We start from the raw sequence: 17,500 nt of genomic DNA on the forward strand, positions 1-17,500 counted from the left end.
AAGTCTTCATCACATCCTGAATACACGTCATCTTTATTTAGTTGGGATTTCCATGTCATTCTTTTTTTCCTCATATGTCTGTAATGATGATAACAAAAAAAGGATATTGATTAGCAAAAAACATTCAACTTCAGTTGCATTTGTGAAGAGAAATAAAAAACAACAAGAACGTCTGAATATGTCAAGCTATTGTATATTGTTATCAGGTTGCCATGCAAGACTCAACATTGCGCTGCCTAGAGCGTGGTTCAAAGGCGAGAATTATACAATGAGGCCACAAAAGCCTTCACTTAATTGACACATATACTATGTAAAAATTTATCAAATCATCAAAATTTAGGAGAATAAACGCAATTAAACTGCTGTGAATTTTAAATATTACTGTTGAGAAAAATCATTTTATTAAACAGCCTCTATACACTTTGCTATATATATTGTACCTATTCCAATTTGACTAAACTCCCTTCAGTTGTTTTACCGACCCTGTTCTCAATAAATTCTAATTAATATAAACAATTTACTATCCAGACATTATCGATTGTAATTTTAATGAGTTAAGAAATTAAGGAGCAGGCACCGGTGTCTAAGATAAAGAACTGAACAAGTGTATAAGAAAGGGGCCAGACAAAGCAAGAAAGGAAAATACAAGAAAAAGAAAACTCCCAAAAAAATCAGTCGACCTCGACTGAGGATCGAACCAGACCTTCTGATTACCAGTCAGACGTGCTACCATTACACCACATTACCTTTCATACACATTTGTTCAGTTCATGATCATGATGCACTTTTCGGGATCAACGACATCATGTGATATGAGTACTTCATCCCAGCTACTCGTTAAAAAATACTTGAGTACATAATGTAATATTCACACAACTTGCTAAAGGCGCATTAAAATGGGTTACTTATCAACAGTAACACTTAACATGTAGAGCGAGAAGACTGTAAGGCGATAATACAGTTTCTTTTCAATAGAGAAATAAGAATTAATCGCCAGGTACTCATTCTGCACCTAAATTGTGAGTAAAGAGTCTTTTCTAAATCTGCGCCGCTCAGAGTGGGAATCGAACTCGGGACCTTTCGGTCCGGAGTCAGTGCGACGCCACACAACGACAAAGCCTCATTTGTTATCCCCGGATGAATAGATCAGAAGGACCCCATATCCATCCTTCAGGTAAGGGAGCATGTGCGTAAACTATACCATTCACTAAATATACCAGTTTGCAACATTTAAATCAATAACAACGTGAAATTGAATGTAAGCTTCAGTTTAAAATACGAAAACAGATAAAATGGACGTGTCGGGTTTCCCCTTTATCAACAAAACATGACGAGTGAAACACTAGAGACGAATGATTATCTCATTTTCCTGTAGTGTTTCACTCATCCTGTTTTGTTGATAAAGGGAAAAACCCGAAACGTCCATTTCATATATTTTCGTACTATATCAAATTGAAGTTTACATTCAATTTCATATTGTTATTTATTTCTTCGAGCTTCAAGCAGCAACATTTACAGAACGTTTAAATCAAAGTTATAACATTTAATGGAACGTTTTTACTTTAAAGAAAGCACAGAAGAATTAACTCGCCCGTCAAATATCATGACAATGATTTTTATTAAAAAAACTCTGACCCTAGTTTTGTATCCTAGGAAAATCCAACTCGAATAATGAGCGATTGAATGTCTGACTACAGGCAGTGAAGGATATTGTAAGACTGATATAATATACAGTACAGAGATCAATGAGCAGGCACCAGTATAGGGAATAAGATTAGCGGAAGAGTAGCGTCCCTTGATTAGACGTCACCGGTGGAGAAGTTATTTGTAAACAAACCAACAACAAGCGAAGCGATCCAAATACAAAATTTATTATTCATATTCCTGTACAAAAATGTATAACGTTGATTATGATATGCATTTTTGTACAGAAATATGAATAATAAATTTTGTATTTGGAGCGCTTGGATTGTAGTTGGTTTGTTTACAAATAACTTCTCCACCGGTGACGTCCAATCAAGGGACGCTACTCTTCCGCTAATCTCATTCCCTATAAGATAAAGATCTGTACAAGTGTGAATGAAAGAAGCCAGACAAAGCAAGAAAGAAAAATAGAAGAAAACAAAAACAAACAAAAAACAAACAAACAAACAAACAAACAAAAAACATCCCAATCAATCAGGTGACCTCGACTGGGGATCGAACCTCAGACCTTCTGATTACCGGTCAGACGTGCTACCATTACACTACAGAGTGACAGATAGTAGTACGAACCGTTTTAGTATAAACTTATATATGACTAATAACCTCATAATAGAAATATATCGGGGTGATGTCGATGTTTAGAAATTATCTTACAGTGGGAAACTAATGACATTCTGGTTTGATTTAGATATCTTATTAAGTAGTCCTTCAGAGCCATTAGATACAGGAGTCGGAGTTTATCCCTGTTTCTATAGCGTGAAACGGACAAGAGCGAGTGCTTGCTACCCTTTGGATTGGACGCTAGATTATCGCAAAGTACTTTCCACAGATCTAACAGACCCAGCTACCCGATCACTGTTGGGTGGACAGGTGGGTCTGAAAAAAAATTCAACAACACCCGGGATCGATCTCAGTCCCTTTGATTTGGAAGCAAGTGCTCTACCAACTAAGCTATCGGGACCCCTATATATTTTATTAAAGGCAATGAAAATAGTTCCTTAGAGTGATTATAAGTGAAATCTCACATTTTATCACTTTAACATTAATTCACTTTTATGAACTTTTCTCTCCCCGACAAAACTTGAGCTTTATAGAGCGCAATATCCACGAAACAATTTTAAGAGACGATATAAGTTTTGAAAAGTGATAACGAAAATAACTTACCCAAAAAAATCTTGGTTTAGACCTTAGAAGAGATCAGAACATTCTTTCATAATTTTGGGCACACGTTGGAATTATCATAAGGCCGATATCCATGTCCGGGTTCTTCATGAAGTCGAATCCATTCTCCTTCATGTTCAAGGCCATCTCTCTCAGAGTTATTCGTCGACGTGGACAAGCTTGCAAGAGTCCACGAACGTATTCGATGAGTACAGGAAATTGTTTGTGATGTTTAGGAATCCAATTGTAATCCAAGACGTTAATCTCATCAGGTTGTTGTTTGAAGATCAAACACCACAATACAACTCCCAGTGAGAATAAATCGGCACGGAAAGGACAATATTCCCTCTCTGTGATGTCGTTGACATGCACCTCTGGTGCCTGGAACAAAGCAGTGCCTCGGTTGCAGTGGTCAAGTAAGGTCTGAAACCACGAAACCTCTGGGAACATTCAAAGTTACTCAGATACACATTGTCGTTTTCTACAAGGATATTTGCCATGCTAATGTTACAGTGGGCAATTCTCTTCAAATGCATGAAATTAAGGGCTTTAGAAATCTGTACGAAATAACGACGAACCTCTGAAATTTGTAGACTGGTGTATTTTTCCAGCAGAGTTCCCTGAGAACAATAGTCCATGAATATTACTCCATAACTGGGACACAGGAAGGCTTCCAGGAACTGACAAATGTTTTTGTGCATATTTACTCGTTGGTGATTTTCCATCTCACGAAGAAATCTCTTCTTTGTTTTGTTTTCATCACTCTTAAACTCAGCCAAAGTGAAAAAGTAAGTCTTGGCGACTACTTTTCGACCACATTTTGTTTGCATCAAGAAATTTGTAGCATAAGCACCAGATCCAAGTTTGGTCAGTGGTAAAAGATCCAGCCCATGAAATACATCTGAGTCTGTTTCCTTGTATTCAACTTTAGTGATGGAATCGACATGGGTAGTGTATGTAAACAGGGTGGCCATGATTGAAATGTCACAAATATTTGATGCAGGAAAATGAAAATGTCAAAGTCTCAGTGAAAAGCAATGTGCACAAATAAATCCTTTATAATGTTAATATTTATGAAATTAATGAAGTCACGGCACAATCCAAGTTCAAAGCAAAATGCAAGTCAAAAAAGATTGGGAGACAGCTGCAACACGTACAAACTGATATAGATCGCTGTGTAAATCGACGGTGTAATCGCATAGATGGTCATGGAATAACTGACTAGTGTGTTTTGGGGCAACTGGAGTTAGATTGAACTAGCTGTCACATCAGATATAAGCTCCGCCCATCATACGTCAAGGGTTATGGTCATTTCGAGTCCCCGCCTCTACTCACTTTCAATAAACGGACAAGAGCAACGATCATATCGCACAATCATTAACACGACAACAATAGTGACAACAACAATAGCAACAATATCAAAAGCGTCACTAACAAGGGACAAGGGATATTTCGGCGCCACGATGATTACCCTCACGACGGGTGTCGTGGCGTCCATTGAAATCCGACCTTGTTTTATCACAACAATCCCTGACATATCAAAACAAATCCGTCTCTAAGTTTTGTTTGGTATTTTGTCATCTCAACGCTGGCGGGTGTCATTAAAACACTATTACAAATTAAACCATTGACTAGTTAGATCTGTTTTGCTTTGAAGAACTTATTACGTTTTATTTTTTCCTCGCACTTTCGGACAATGGGCATCAAAAATGGAAGGACACAAGGAATATAATGCAGAGGACGGGTGGGGAGGGTGGGGGGGGGGGGGTATAAAAGAAAGCAAAAAGCAAATTTACTCATAGGAGCGCTTGAATGAAAACTATTAGTTATGTTAAATATCAACTTTTGTTATTTAGGAAATAAAATTCAAACAAATATAATCCAAATAAAAAACAACTAAAAAAAACGAAACAGAAGTGAATAAAAATAATAAACAAAAACAAACAAAAAAACATTCAAACACTTTTTTTTCTAAAAGCAAAAACAAAATTGTTTTTTAATAAGATAAGAAAATAAAAACAATGACAAATTATTGACTAACAATGAAAACACTAAAAAAAAAACAAAAAAAAAAAACAAAAAAAAACAAAAACAAACAAACAAAAACATTCGAAAAACTTAAACATTCTTGCAAATTCAGGTTCATATGACATGAAGTCAACAAATAAAAATACTATTGATAACATTACTAGCAAAAGGACCAGATTTTTATGTCATGGTCAGTGACCCCAGGGCTGAAAACAACAAGTTCGATCACTTATCGTGGGTGCTGTTTTTATTGTCTTACTGTTAAACCAGCATTAAAGAATAGTTGAAATGCTTTAGGTCTGGTAAAAGTAATCTGGGCTTTAAAAAAAAGAACTGGTCAGTCACCCTACCACATTGTGTCGTTGACCGAGAACACTGCCAGCTAATAACAGGGCAACACTCTCCAAAGTTAGTTTCAAACATGTCGTTTACCTAATCTGTTTCATTATATTATTTTCATGTTTTTATTTTAATTGTTACTTACCTACATACCACAGTAACCAATCCCAGTGTATTTATGCATGTCCGTCAGGGCATTCCTTTCAGGTTTTGGCAGCCATCTTCCTCAATTTCATGCAGTTTTCTTACTTGCCTTTACTTAATATCTATCTTTTTTTTTCATGTCTTTCTTTATATAAAAAAAAGGTTGAGCTTTATATAGCGCAGTATCCACTAAATGTGCTCAAAGCGCTTTACAAGAGGTCCCTGGTCAACAGCAACATTTAACATGTAGGACGGGACACGACGCCTGTTAACCGATATTACAAGTTTTCGGACAAAGACAACGCTGTTAACGTACAGGTACTCATTTTACACCTGAATGCGGTGAGAGAATGTGAGTGAAGAGTCTTTTCCAAGGACTCAACTATGCGACGAGCGCGAAGCTCGAACCCAGGACCTTCCGATCCGAAAGCGAGTGTCATACCACTAGACCACATAGCCGCTTTTACCCTTTCTTTCTTTTTATTTTTATTTTGTATAGTACTTGTCAGTGAAACTAGTCCCGCCTGTTACTATGGGCATTCGTAGCATTACGAATGTTTTGGTTGAGTTAAAGAGTCTATCAAACAAAAACAAATTTTGAGCTTTGAGTTTAATTGTAGGCAAATATCCACTTTTTAAAGCTCAAGGCGCTTTACAGTGTGCCCAACACTTAACATAATAAGCACTCATTTAATATTTGATTAAATAAAATACACGCTAAAGATTAATAGGTGGTAGATCACATATTATTGGGTTGTGGGGCACAGTGGTATGGTATTTGCTTCTATTCCCAAAAGCTGCTGAGTTTTGACTCCCCGCCGTGCAGTAACCTTAAAAAGGTCACCTCGCCCTAACTCACTTTACAGCGTTGCGACTGACGCCTGCTTTGTTAAAAGTCTTCCCTTGAAATAGACCCTAAAGATACATTTCCCCTTGGCTTGGGTGTGAACATGGGGAATATTATAATTTAAATATTATATACATAAATAAATAATAAATAATAAAGCATTTATAAAGCGCACACTTCCACTCAAAAGTACTCAGGGAGCTATGAAAAATACACAACACACACACACACACACACACACTCACACACACACATATATATATATATATATATATATATATATATATATATATATATATATATATATTTATATATAAAATCGAGGACTTTGAATCTTTATCCAATCCTTCTGGTGGCAAATTGGTAAATAATCATGTCTTATATATGTTCTTTTTTTTTTACCTTGAAAACTACGAATTTTGAAACCTCCAAGTAGACAACCCTGATTAAAATGGAGTCCTCGAAACATTTCCTTGTGAAGATTAACCCATTGCCCTCCACTAACCCATCCCTCCACAACAAAGATCCGGAAGATCAAGCACTGTGCTCGGTGCCTTGACAAAACACTGTCTATCTTTTGAAGGAAAAAAAGAAAAAAACAAACTTACTGGCATTAGCAGATAGATTACGGTGACCTCGACTTGTAAAAAATATAAAAATAAATAAAAATAATAAAATTGAGGCTTATCTAGACAAGTATAATGAATTTTCAAGTCTCAGGTTTAGGTCATTAAAAAAAGTTATGGGTTATTTAAACGTCTCGATATTCTTTAACCAGTTAACTGCCGTACTCTGGAAAAAAGACACGTATTTGTTTTTAATGGCCAGAAAACTCATTCTTCAAATTATATCGATCGATTTAATTGACCTTCATCTTGGCAAAAACTATCAAACCTGGGACTTCACGAAGTCCCAGGTTTGAGTGTTTTTGCCAAGATGAGGGAGATTTAAATCGATCAATATGTGAAGGACGAATTTTCTGGCCATTTTTTTTTAATGCGAGTTTTTCCTGAGTACCAGAGTTAATTTGTTAGTAAAGGGGGATTTCTGGCTAATCATATAAAAGGCGTTTTAACAAAGTATAGCAATGTAGTCTTTACTACTGTTGACAAGAGAACACGTACCAACTTACTAATGAACAACCCCCCTGATTAATTAGGGTAGCTTTATCACCTTATGAAATAACTTACAACTACATCTTTAGTCTGGTCCTTACATATGTATTGTGATTACTGTGACTTCCTGCAAGCAGCCGACCTCTTTGGTCAAAAGTGCTTTGTTGTTTAGACTTTAAAAAAACATGGCCAGATATTTCAATTAGACTATGGCCAAATATTTCTTTACATAACGAATCTTTATCAACGTATTTATTAATGCCGTTCAAAATATTCAACAACAAAAAATTCAAATAAACAAAAATTTATGATTAAATCAATTCCTTCGGTTTTTTTTTTTTTGTTTTTTTTTTTAAACTTAAAAAAAATTTTTTTTTTAATAAAAATATATATAATATAGATAGTTCGAAGATGCCGTCACTCAGGCCTATATTATTGTTTTTGCCATCCGCGTTTGTGAGTTGTTCTCACTAAACTGTATTAACCAGACTGAAAAAGTTCATGGTAACACAGAGTTTGTGTGTTGGTCCGTTATATTTCCGGATGGCAATGTTGTGACCTCCTTGGCCAAGCGCATTCTATCTATCTATCTATCTATCTATATATATATATATATATATATATATATATATATATATATATATATATATATATATATATATATATATATGAGATATATAGATTATGCTTGTCACAATTATCAAAGGCAGCGTGGCTCAGCGGCACGGTCTTTGCTTCGTACCCGAAAGATACCGAGTTCGATCACTCGCCGCCTTATGTGGCCTTGAGCAAGTCACCAAGCTAAGCTCATTTTGTGTTGCTGCCTGCGGCTGACGTATGGGTTATTCCGGTCTTCCTTTAATAAAAGTATATATAAATATGGCAACAACTGTAAACAACACAACGATTCCAAAACGGGCTCTCTTATAAATAGTATGCGCTTGGCTATAACGGTCACAGCATTGCCATCCAGAAATATAACGGACCAACACACAAAACTGTGTGTATCCATGAACATTTATAGTCGGGTTAATACAGTTCATTGAGCATTACTCATAAACGCGGATGGCAAAAATCAATAACAAAGACCTGAGTGACGTCATCTTCGAACTATCTATAGATAGTATGCAGATGACGTCACTCAGGCCTTTGTTATTGTTTTTGCCATCCGCGTTTGTGAGTTGTTCTCACTAAACTGTATAAAAGTTCATGGTTACACAGAGTTTGTGTGTTGGTCCGTTATACTTCCGGATGGCAATGTTGTGAACTCCTTGGCCAAGCGCATTCTATCTATACAGTTTAGTGAGAAGTACTAATAAACGCGGATGGCAAAAACAATAACAAAGACACGAGTGACGTCATCTTCGAACTATCTATAGTCTCATGTCACGTTGCCCAGCAACGGCGAGCAGCCTGGTTCTAAACAAAGAAAATTTGGTACTTTTTATTCTTCATGCTGGCGATAACTTTTCATATGTCATGTGATCAGAATGTATAAGAGTCAAAACATGATCAGATTTATAATGTTTTCTCCTCTGGATACACTTTTATGCTAGTCAGAGAAATATTTAATATGGGCGTCCGCCATTGTTCCGATAGTTTAGAGCCAGTTACTAAGTTACCATGCGTCATTACGAGGGAAGTGACGTGATGACTGTTGAAGCCAATTGTGTGTGTTGGTACGTTATATCTGACTGTTGGGTGTTGTGATTATGTTACCTAAACGCATGGCATCAATGCTAAATACAAATAGTACATCATTGTAATCAGTGGCAGCGGCGTAGCCTGGTCATTTAGGAGCATGGGGCTGGATTTGAGATGTGTTGTCGCATGAATATTATCTTTTAGTTATGGATATGAGAGAGAGAGAGAGGAGAGAGAGAGAGAGAGAGAGAGAGAGAGAGGAGAGAGAGAGAGAGAGAGAGAGAGAGAGAGATTTGATGCACTCAGTTATTTTACCTAAGATTTGTATGTTCTTTGTAACTTGTTCATAATGCCTGGCTAAGGATAAGCGATAGCCACTGTCAATCTGTGCACCTATGTGAACAGTACCAACGGTTTTCAATCTAGTGGTGATATTTAAATGTAAGTTAGACATCTGATGGTTCAATGCTCTCTGTGTTAAATTTTTCAAACAGGTAAATCCATTTCTTGTCCAACACAATTCTATATTGCTGTTATCGCCAAACAAAATACAATTAAAACAAAATAAACTCTTCTTTTCTATTCTCACCGTAAGCCAAGGAAAACGACTATACCAATCTTTATCAAATTAAATGACCGATTCTGTTTCCCGTCTTTAATAGTGAGTACAAAATCGTTTGGTTGATGGGGACCACAGACTACAAGGAGTCTTGTATTCTCTATGATGGGGACCGAGACTTTTAATCAAAAGTTTATTTTCCCTATTCAAAGAACTGGTATTGATAGTCAACAGGTAATAGACGTGATTCATCACACTTAATAATAGCAATTAATTAAAATTTAAAAAAACAGTGTCTGATGCACACATCAGATTAACACTCGAATTATCAGTAAACATACATACAGTCTCACACTCAAGTTAAAAGGGACAAGTGGAATTCAATATCACATGCCTGACACGCCTGGAAGAGGGATGGGTAACAGGTACAACACGATTGCCATTAATGGAATAATTAGGTCATTGTGTGTGGCTGCGAGTAAGAAAGCCACAATGACTCTGTTCAAAGTCAAGATGCCTCTTCATGCCCACAGTCATAGCACACGGCAAACGTGAAATGCATCGCCTGGTTGTACCTTGGGAATATGGCTGGAAGCCTTCTCAAACTTTAAAGCCACACGTTGTACTGATTGGTCAGGGGCACGAGTATGACTCGAGCTGTAGTAAATTCTAAGCGGTGTGATTGGTTCAAGTTTTGAGGCTCTGTAAGGGCTTTTCAACACCAGGTCAACAATGAATTTCATTGTTTGTGAAACAGAAAATTAAAAGTGTGACTTTTTATTGTTAACTTATTACAAATTATCAAGACAATGACGACCTGTGGCTTAGCCTTAATAGCCTTTAAGGCCCTACGCCATTGTAATAATATTTGAAATTTAGATTATAGACACCTGGATAACCACGCCTCTCGGACAGTCGTCATAATGTAATCAATGGCTGTGACGGGTAAACATAGCGAACTACACAGGTTTTACTATCGGTGGTATGTGTCTAAGAAAAATACCCACCGTTCTACTGCTTTATCAATAGATAGTATGCAGATGACGTCACTCAGGCCTTTGTTATTGTTTTTGCCATCCGCGTTTGTGAGTTGTTCTCACTAAACTGTATTAACCAGACTATAAAAGTTCATGGTTACACAGAGTTTGTGTGTTGGTCCGTTATACTTCCGGATGGCAATGTTGTGAACTCCTTGGCCAAGCGCATTCTATCTATACAGTTTAGTGAGAAGTACTAATAAACGCGGATGGCAAAAACAATAACAAAGACACGAGTGACGTCATCTTCGAACTATCTATAGTCTCATGTCACGTTGCCCAGCAACGGCGAGCAGCCTGGTTCTAAACAAAGAAAATTTGGTACTTTTTATTCTTCATGCTGGCGAGAACTTTTCATATGTCATGTGATCAGAATGTATAAGAGTCAAAACATGATCAGATTTATAATGTTTTCTCCTCTGGATACACTTTTATGCTAGTCAGAGAAATATTTAATATGGGCGTCCGCCATTGTTCCGATAGTTTAGAGCCAGTTACTAAGTTACCATGCGTCATTACGAGGGAAGTGACGTGATGACTGTTGAAGCCAATTGTGTGTGTTGGTACGTTATATCTGACTGTTGGGTGTTGTGATTATGTTACCTAAACGCATGGCATCAATGCTAAATACAAATAGTACATCATTGTAATCAGTGGCAGCGGCGTAGCCTGGTCATTTAGGAGCATGGGGCTGGATTTGAGATGTGTTGTCGCATGAATATTATCTTTTAGTTATGGATATGAAAAGAGAGAGAGAGAGAGAGAGAGAGAGAGAGAGAGAGAGAGAGAGAGAGAGAGAGAGAGAGAGAGATTTGATGCACTCAGTTATTTTACCTAAGATTTGTATGTTCTTTGTAACTTGTTCATAATGCCTGGCTAAGGATAAGCGATAGCCACTGTCAATCTGTGCACCTATGTGAACAGTACCAACGGTTTTCAATCTAGTGGTGATATTTAAATGTAAGTTAGACATCTGATGGTTCAATGCTCTCTGTGTTAAATTTTTCAAACAGGTAAATCCATTTCTTGTCCAACACAATTCTATATTGCTGTTATCGCCAAACAAAATACAATTAAAACAAAATAAACTCTTCTTTTCTATTCTCACCGTAAGCCAAGGAAAACGACTATACCAATCTTTATCAAATTAAATGACCGATTCTGTTTCCCGTCTTTAATAGTGAGTACAAAATCGTTTGGTTGATGGGGACCACAGACTACAAGGAGTCTTGTATTCTCTATGATGGGGACCGAGACTTTTAATCAAAAGTTTATTTTCCCTATTCAAAGAACTGGTATTGATAGTCAACAGGTAATAGACGTGATTCATCACACTTAATAATAGCAATTAATTAAAATTTAAAAAAACAGTGTCTGATGCACACATCAGATTAACACTCGAATTATCAGTAAACATACATACAGTCTCACACTCAAGTTAAAAGGGACAAGTGGAATTCAGTATCACATGCCTGACACGCCTGGAAGAGGGATGGGTAACAGGTACAACACGATTGCCATTAATGGAATAATTAGGTCATTGTGTGTGGCTGCGAGTAAGAAAGCCACAATGACTCTGTTCAAAGTCAAGATGCCTCTTCATGCCCACAGTCATAGCACACGGCAAACGTGAAATGCATCGCCTGGTTGTACCTTGGGAATATGGCTGGAAGCCTTCTCAAACTTTAAAGCCACACGTTGTACTGATTGGTCAGGGGCACGAGTATGACTCGAGCTGTAGTAAATTCTAAGCGGTGTGATTGGTTCAAGTTTTGAGGCTCTGTAAGGGCTTTTCAACACCAGGTCAACAATGAATTTCATTGTTTGTGAAACAGAAAATTAAAAGTGTGACTTTTTATTGTTAACTTATTACAAATTATCAAGACAATGACGACCTGTGGCTTAGCCTTAATAGCCTTTAAGGCCCTACGCCATTGTAATAATATTTGAAATTTAGATTATAGACACCTGGATAACCACGCCTCTCGGACAGTCGTCATAATGTAATCAATGGCTGTGACGGGTAAACATAGCGAACTACACAGGTTTTACTATCGGTGGTATGTGTCTAAGAAAAATACCCACCGTTCTACCGCTTTATCAATAGATAGTATGCAGATGACGTCACTCAGGCCTTTGTTATTGTTTTTGCTATCCGCGTTTGTGAGTTGTTCTCACTAAACTGTATTAACCAGACTATAAAAGTTCATGGTTACACAGAGTTTGTGTGTTGGTCCGTTATACTTCCGGATGGCAATGTTGTGAACTCCTTGGCCAAGCGCATTCTATCTATAGAATAAAACTCAGAAAACTTTGTGCATATGATCGAGAAAATCGTCTGATTACAAATAACTCATTTGGCGGTATAAAAACAATAACAATGATAAGAGAGAGAGAGAGAGAGAGAGAGAGAGAGAGAGAGAGAGAGAGAGAGAGAGAGAGAGAGAGAGAGAGAGAGAGAGGTCGATATCATTCACGTTATTGTTTATAAACAACCAACTATGTTTATCCCAAATTCTATGCTTTGATTGTTCAGAAATTTCTTGGTGAATAGGATTCAATAGTCGTAGCGTCACTTCCTTCCTAATGACGCATGGTAACTTAGTAACACTGGCTCTAAACTATCGGAACAATGGCGGACGCCCTCATGAAATATTTCTCCGACGAGCATAAAAGTGTATCCAGAGGAGAAAAACATTATAAATATGATCTTGTTTTGACTTTTCTACATTCTGATCACAAGACATATGAAAGGTTCTAGCGAGCTTGAAGAATAAAAGTAATGATTTTCTTTGTTTAGAACCAAGATGGCCGCCGTTGCAGGGCGGCGTGACATCAGACTACTGAATCCAATTGCATCTCGAATATATAATAATATCATGGTTATGTTTTCGACTTCCACGTAACAAAACAATAATAAGCCAACCGGACAACAAGCGTTAACCCCCATCCTCCCTCCTCATACCACTTAATTCATATAAATCGTATATCAACCCTTTTATGGCTAGCATTATTTTGTTTGAGATTACACCGTCTTTCTTTTCATATATTATTTTAAAACAAACATTATATATATATATATATATATACATATATATATATATATATATATATATATATATATATATATATATATATTATGGCTATATTATAACCATTTTCACCAAGGAGCAAGTAACAGCGACGTGGCTTAAAGATGCACAAGTAGTCCTTCAAAGCCATTATTAGGCCCACAATGCCGGGGTTTATCCCGGTTTCTATAGCGTGAAACGGACAATAGCAATTTTTTTGTCGACCCTTTGGATAGATAGCTAGTCTATTGCGAAGTACTTTCGCCAGATCTTACAGACCCATCTGCTCAATCAATGCTGGGTGGGTTGGGGGGGAGGGGACCGGAAGGGGGGGTGGGGGGAGTCAGAAAAAAAAAATCTCGACTGCACCAGGTATCGATCTTGTTCCCTTTGCGTGTGAAGCGAGTGCTCTACCAACTGAGTATCGGGACCCCCGAAAGGTACTGCCATTTTGTCGTCATTTTTTGGTCAGTGTCAGGCTATAAGTAAACGATGGTTAGTTACGCTCTGATCGTTGCCATCGTAAAGTTATAGCCTGACACTGACCAAAAAGTGACATCAAAATGCCAGTCTTTTGCCACAAAAGAAAACAAATCGTGAGTTGTTTTCAATTGTTCAACCAATGAAATAACTTGTTTCCATTAGCTCTTCTAACGACAACTCACTAGACGCTACACAAACCTAAAAAAAATTACGTCAAATTTCCAGTCCTAGAGGGTTCTAGTGTCAGGCTATAGATAGTTCGAAGATGACGTCACTCAGGCCTTTGATATTGTTTTTGCCATCCGCGTTTGTGAGTTGTTCTCACTAAACTGTATTAACCAGACTATAAAAGTTCATGGTTACACAGAGTTTGTGTGTTGGTCCGTTATACTTCCGGATGGCAATGTTGTGAACTCCTTGGCCAAGCGCATTCTATCTATATAATATGTTAACGATGGCTACGCTCTCAAAAAAATTCGTCATCAAATTTACGAGATACATCGCACAAACGGATGGACACAAATTACGTTATCTGCTATTCGTAATGTCAGCATACAGTTGCAATCGAAGTGCGGCGATAAAGGGTTAAATCTTCGCCTCCCATCGTAATGTTGGAGGTAGGAGACACGAGTGATGAATTGCTGTCCAAGACAGAGTGTAGGGGGGGGTCAGGGGGAGACAACGAGTTGAGACTGTGGAGTCACTGGAGGGTGAGGATAATGAACAAGGGGAGACAACATGGGCCAAGGGGCTATGTCATGTGGTCTTTATGCTATGACACTCGCCTTCGGATCGGAAGGTCCTGGGTTTGAGTCCCGCACTGAACGACGTTTAGTTGAGACATTGGTAAAGGCTCTTTACTCACATTCTCTCACCGCATTCAGGCATAAAATAAGTACCTAGTTGTTAACAGCTTTGTCTTTGTTGGAAAAAAAAATGGTAATATTGTCAAACAGGCGTCATGTCTCTTCTAACAGTTTAAAGTGTTACTGTTGGCTATGGACCCCTTGTAAAGCGCTTTGTGGTTACTGCACTGTATAAAAGCTGATTTTTTGGGGGGTTGAAAAAATAATCATTTATCATAATATAATATGAGACCTCGCGAGGCCCCAAGTTTGAGAGTTTTTTTGTTTGTTTTTTTCAGGATGAGGTTTATTTATATCGATCGATTTTTGAAGGACGAGTTTTCTGGTCAAATTTTTTATTACGTGTCTGTCCAGAGTGCGACAGTTAACCTGTTATAAATTCCTTATCATATTTTAATAATATTATAAATTACAATAATACCGGCGACAGGTCACGAGTATTGTAGTATGTTGAAGATAAAAATATAAAGAGATGAGAGGAGAGGAGGAGGGGGGGTAGAGGATTTATCGTTATTTTGTTGTTTGATTGTTTGTTTGTTTGTTTTTAATAAGGAACAACAACTATGTTAAGCATTGTATACGAGATTACCACTGGTCAATATGCAATTAAGTTCTATACAGTGCCAAGTCCAGTTTGGTTTCATACCGAGAATGCATTGAAATGCAGTGGGTCATTTAATTTGTTGCTTTAGCTCAGCAATAGGGTTCAATAGTCTGAGTCACGTCCACCTAGCAACGAGCAGCTTGTTTCTAAACAAAGAAAATTGGTACTTTTTATTCTTCCTGTTGGCTAGACATTTTTCACACGTCATGTGATCAGAATGTATAAACGTCAAAACATGATCAGATTTATAATTTTTTTCTCCTCTGGATACACTTTTATGCTCGTCGGAGAAGTATTTCATTAAGGGCGTCCGCCATTGTTCCAGTAGATTAGAACTCGTTACTAAGTTGCTATGCGTCATTACGAGGGAAGTGGCGTCACGACTGTTTAAGCCTGTTATAACCTCTGCAACTGTTATTGATACGAAAGAAATGATATATTAATAATCAATTTTACATACTAGCTCACTGGCATCATCAATATTATCGGTTGCTTTTAAAAGCAGTCACGTATGGTATAGGACTTTTTTTTAAAAATTAATTAAAATGAGCTTTTATATAGCGCAATTTCCACTAAACGTACTCAAAGCCCTTTACAAAGGCACCGATTCACTGCCTACTAGCGTCCACTCGTCCCTGGTTCACTCCCCACTGCTGTCTACTTCCCAAGACATTGGAAGGTTTCGGCGGATTTCGAAAGGTGCCGGGAAAATGGAGTACCCTTCTGTGTTCACTTCGCACGGGTGTCCAAATCCCATATCATTCCCGGCTTCACTCTCCACTGGAATCTACCTCCCTTAGTCCCATGTTCATTCCCCATTGGTTCCCATCTCCTGTATTCTCGGGTTCATTCCACTCTGGTGCACACCTTCCATAGTCGGCTTCAATTCCTACTGGTATTCGTCTCCCAAAGTCCCAGGTTCACTTCCCTTTTATCCTATTTCTATAGTACCAGCTTCACTCTTTTTATGTTGCTTCAAAATGTCAATAGCGTTTCAATGCAATGCCTTATCCACTCATATCGTCTTGAATGTCGAAAGCTAGCTGTAATATATTGATGCTATGCGCTTGGTTAAAATTCTTAAAACATCCGACAGTAGGATATAACGTACCAACACACAAAAACTATGTGTAACCTTAAACGTTTATAGTCTGAATGATACAATTCAGTGGGAACTACTCATTAAAATGGATGGCTAAAAACGATACCAAATGTCTGAGTGACGTCAATTTCGTTCCTCCTACATTCATTTTTGATGACATTGTTCTTTACTGCTATAAGATGCTTACTGATGTAAAGGTAAGAAAGATGGAAAGGGACGTCGGAGATGGTAGAACGAAGGTGGGAGAGGGGAAAAGGGGGGGGGGGGGGTCAAGCCGGCTTGGGTGGGGGAGAGGTAAGGACACGACAGCAAGGGAAAAGCGCAAAATAAGTTAATCTGTCACAGACACGTATGTGTATATATGTATGTTAGTATGTATGTTTGTCCGAATGTGTGGCTACTATAATTTTTCATTAAGGTCCACTGTGTTAGTGGGACTTAACGGCATACCACTAAGTTTGTTGTGCCTTTATCCTAGATATCGTGATGACCATTTTTGGATAAATTCGTGATTCTCCAAAGAATATAGTTTGTTTTCTTTATTGTTTAAAAAAAAAAAGAATAACGCGTGTTTAGAGAGAGGAGTTTCACATTGTTGCGATTTTTTTGTTGTGGTTCAGTGTTGTAGTTATATACAAAAACAACATTTATCAGTCCAAGACAACATTGCATATAGATCTAGAGATAATTGTAGTTTAAACGGAATATTTCATTCTTTGTCATCAACCAATGTTTCGATAACATCTCATTGACAAAAAAAAGAGAATACTGTTCATTTGATTTTGTTTTATTTTTA

At 37.5% G+C, this 17,500-nt stretch overlaps 2 protein-coding genes across 2 annotated transcripts in view; one reads left to right on the forward strand and one right to left on the reverse strand.

The window, feature by feature from the left end:
- The window catches only part of LOC144977793 (uncharacterized), a 4,742-nt gene extending 484 nt beyond the window's left edge, over positions 1-4,258 (reverse strand). The window contains exons 1-2 of the mRNA XM_078923188.1: positions 2,869-4,258; positions 1-78 (exon numbers count right to left, since the gene is read on the reverse strand). The exon at positions 1-78 is cut by the window's left edge and continues 484 nt beyond it. Of these exons, the coding sequence (XP_078779314.1) occupies positions 3,153-3,839 (687 nt within the window). The 5' untranslated portion in view covers positions 3,840-4,258 and the 3' untranslated portion in view covers positions 1-78; positions 2,869-3,152. The remainder of the gene's footprint in view (positions 79-2,868) is intronic.
- LOC144978283 (atrial natriuretic peptide receptor 2-like) overlaps positions 1-17,500 on the forward strand; it is a 97,016-nt gene that overhangs the window by 20,565 nt on the left and 58,951 nt on the right. The gene's annotated exons all lie outside the window — the stretch shown is intronic.

The sequence above is a fragment of the Berghia stephanieae genome, chromosome 8 (assembly GCF_034508935.2).
Source record: "Berghia stephanieae isolate SIO BIC M18660-M18661 chromosome 8, UCSD_Bste_1.3, whole genome shotgun sequence".
Lineage (NCBI taxonomy): Eukaryota > Metazoa > Mollusca > Gastropoda > Nudibranchia > Aeolidiidae > Berghia > Berghia stephanieae.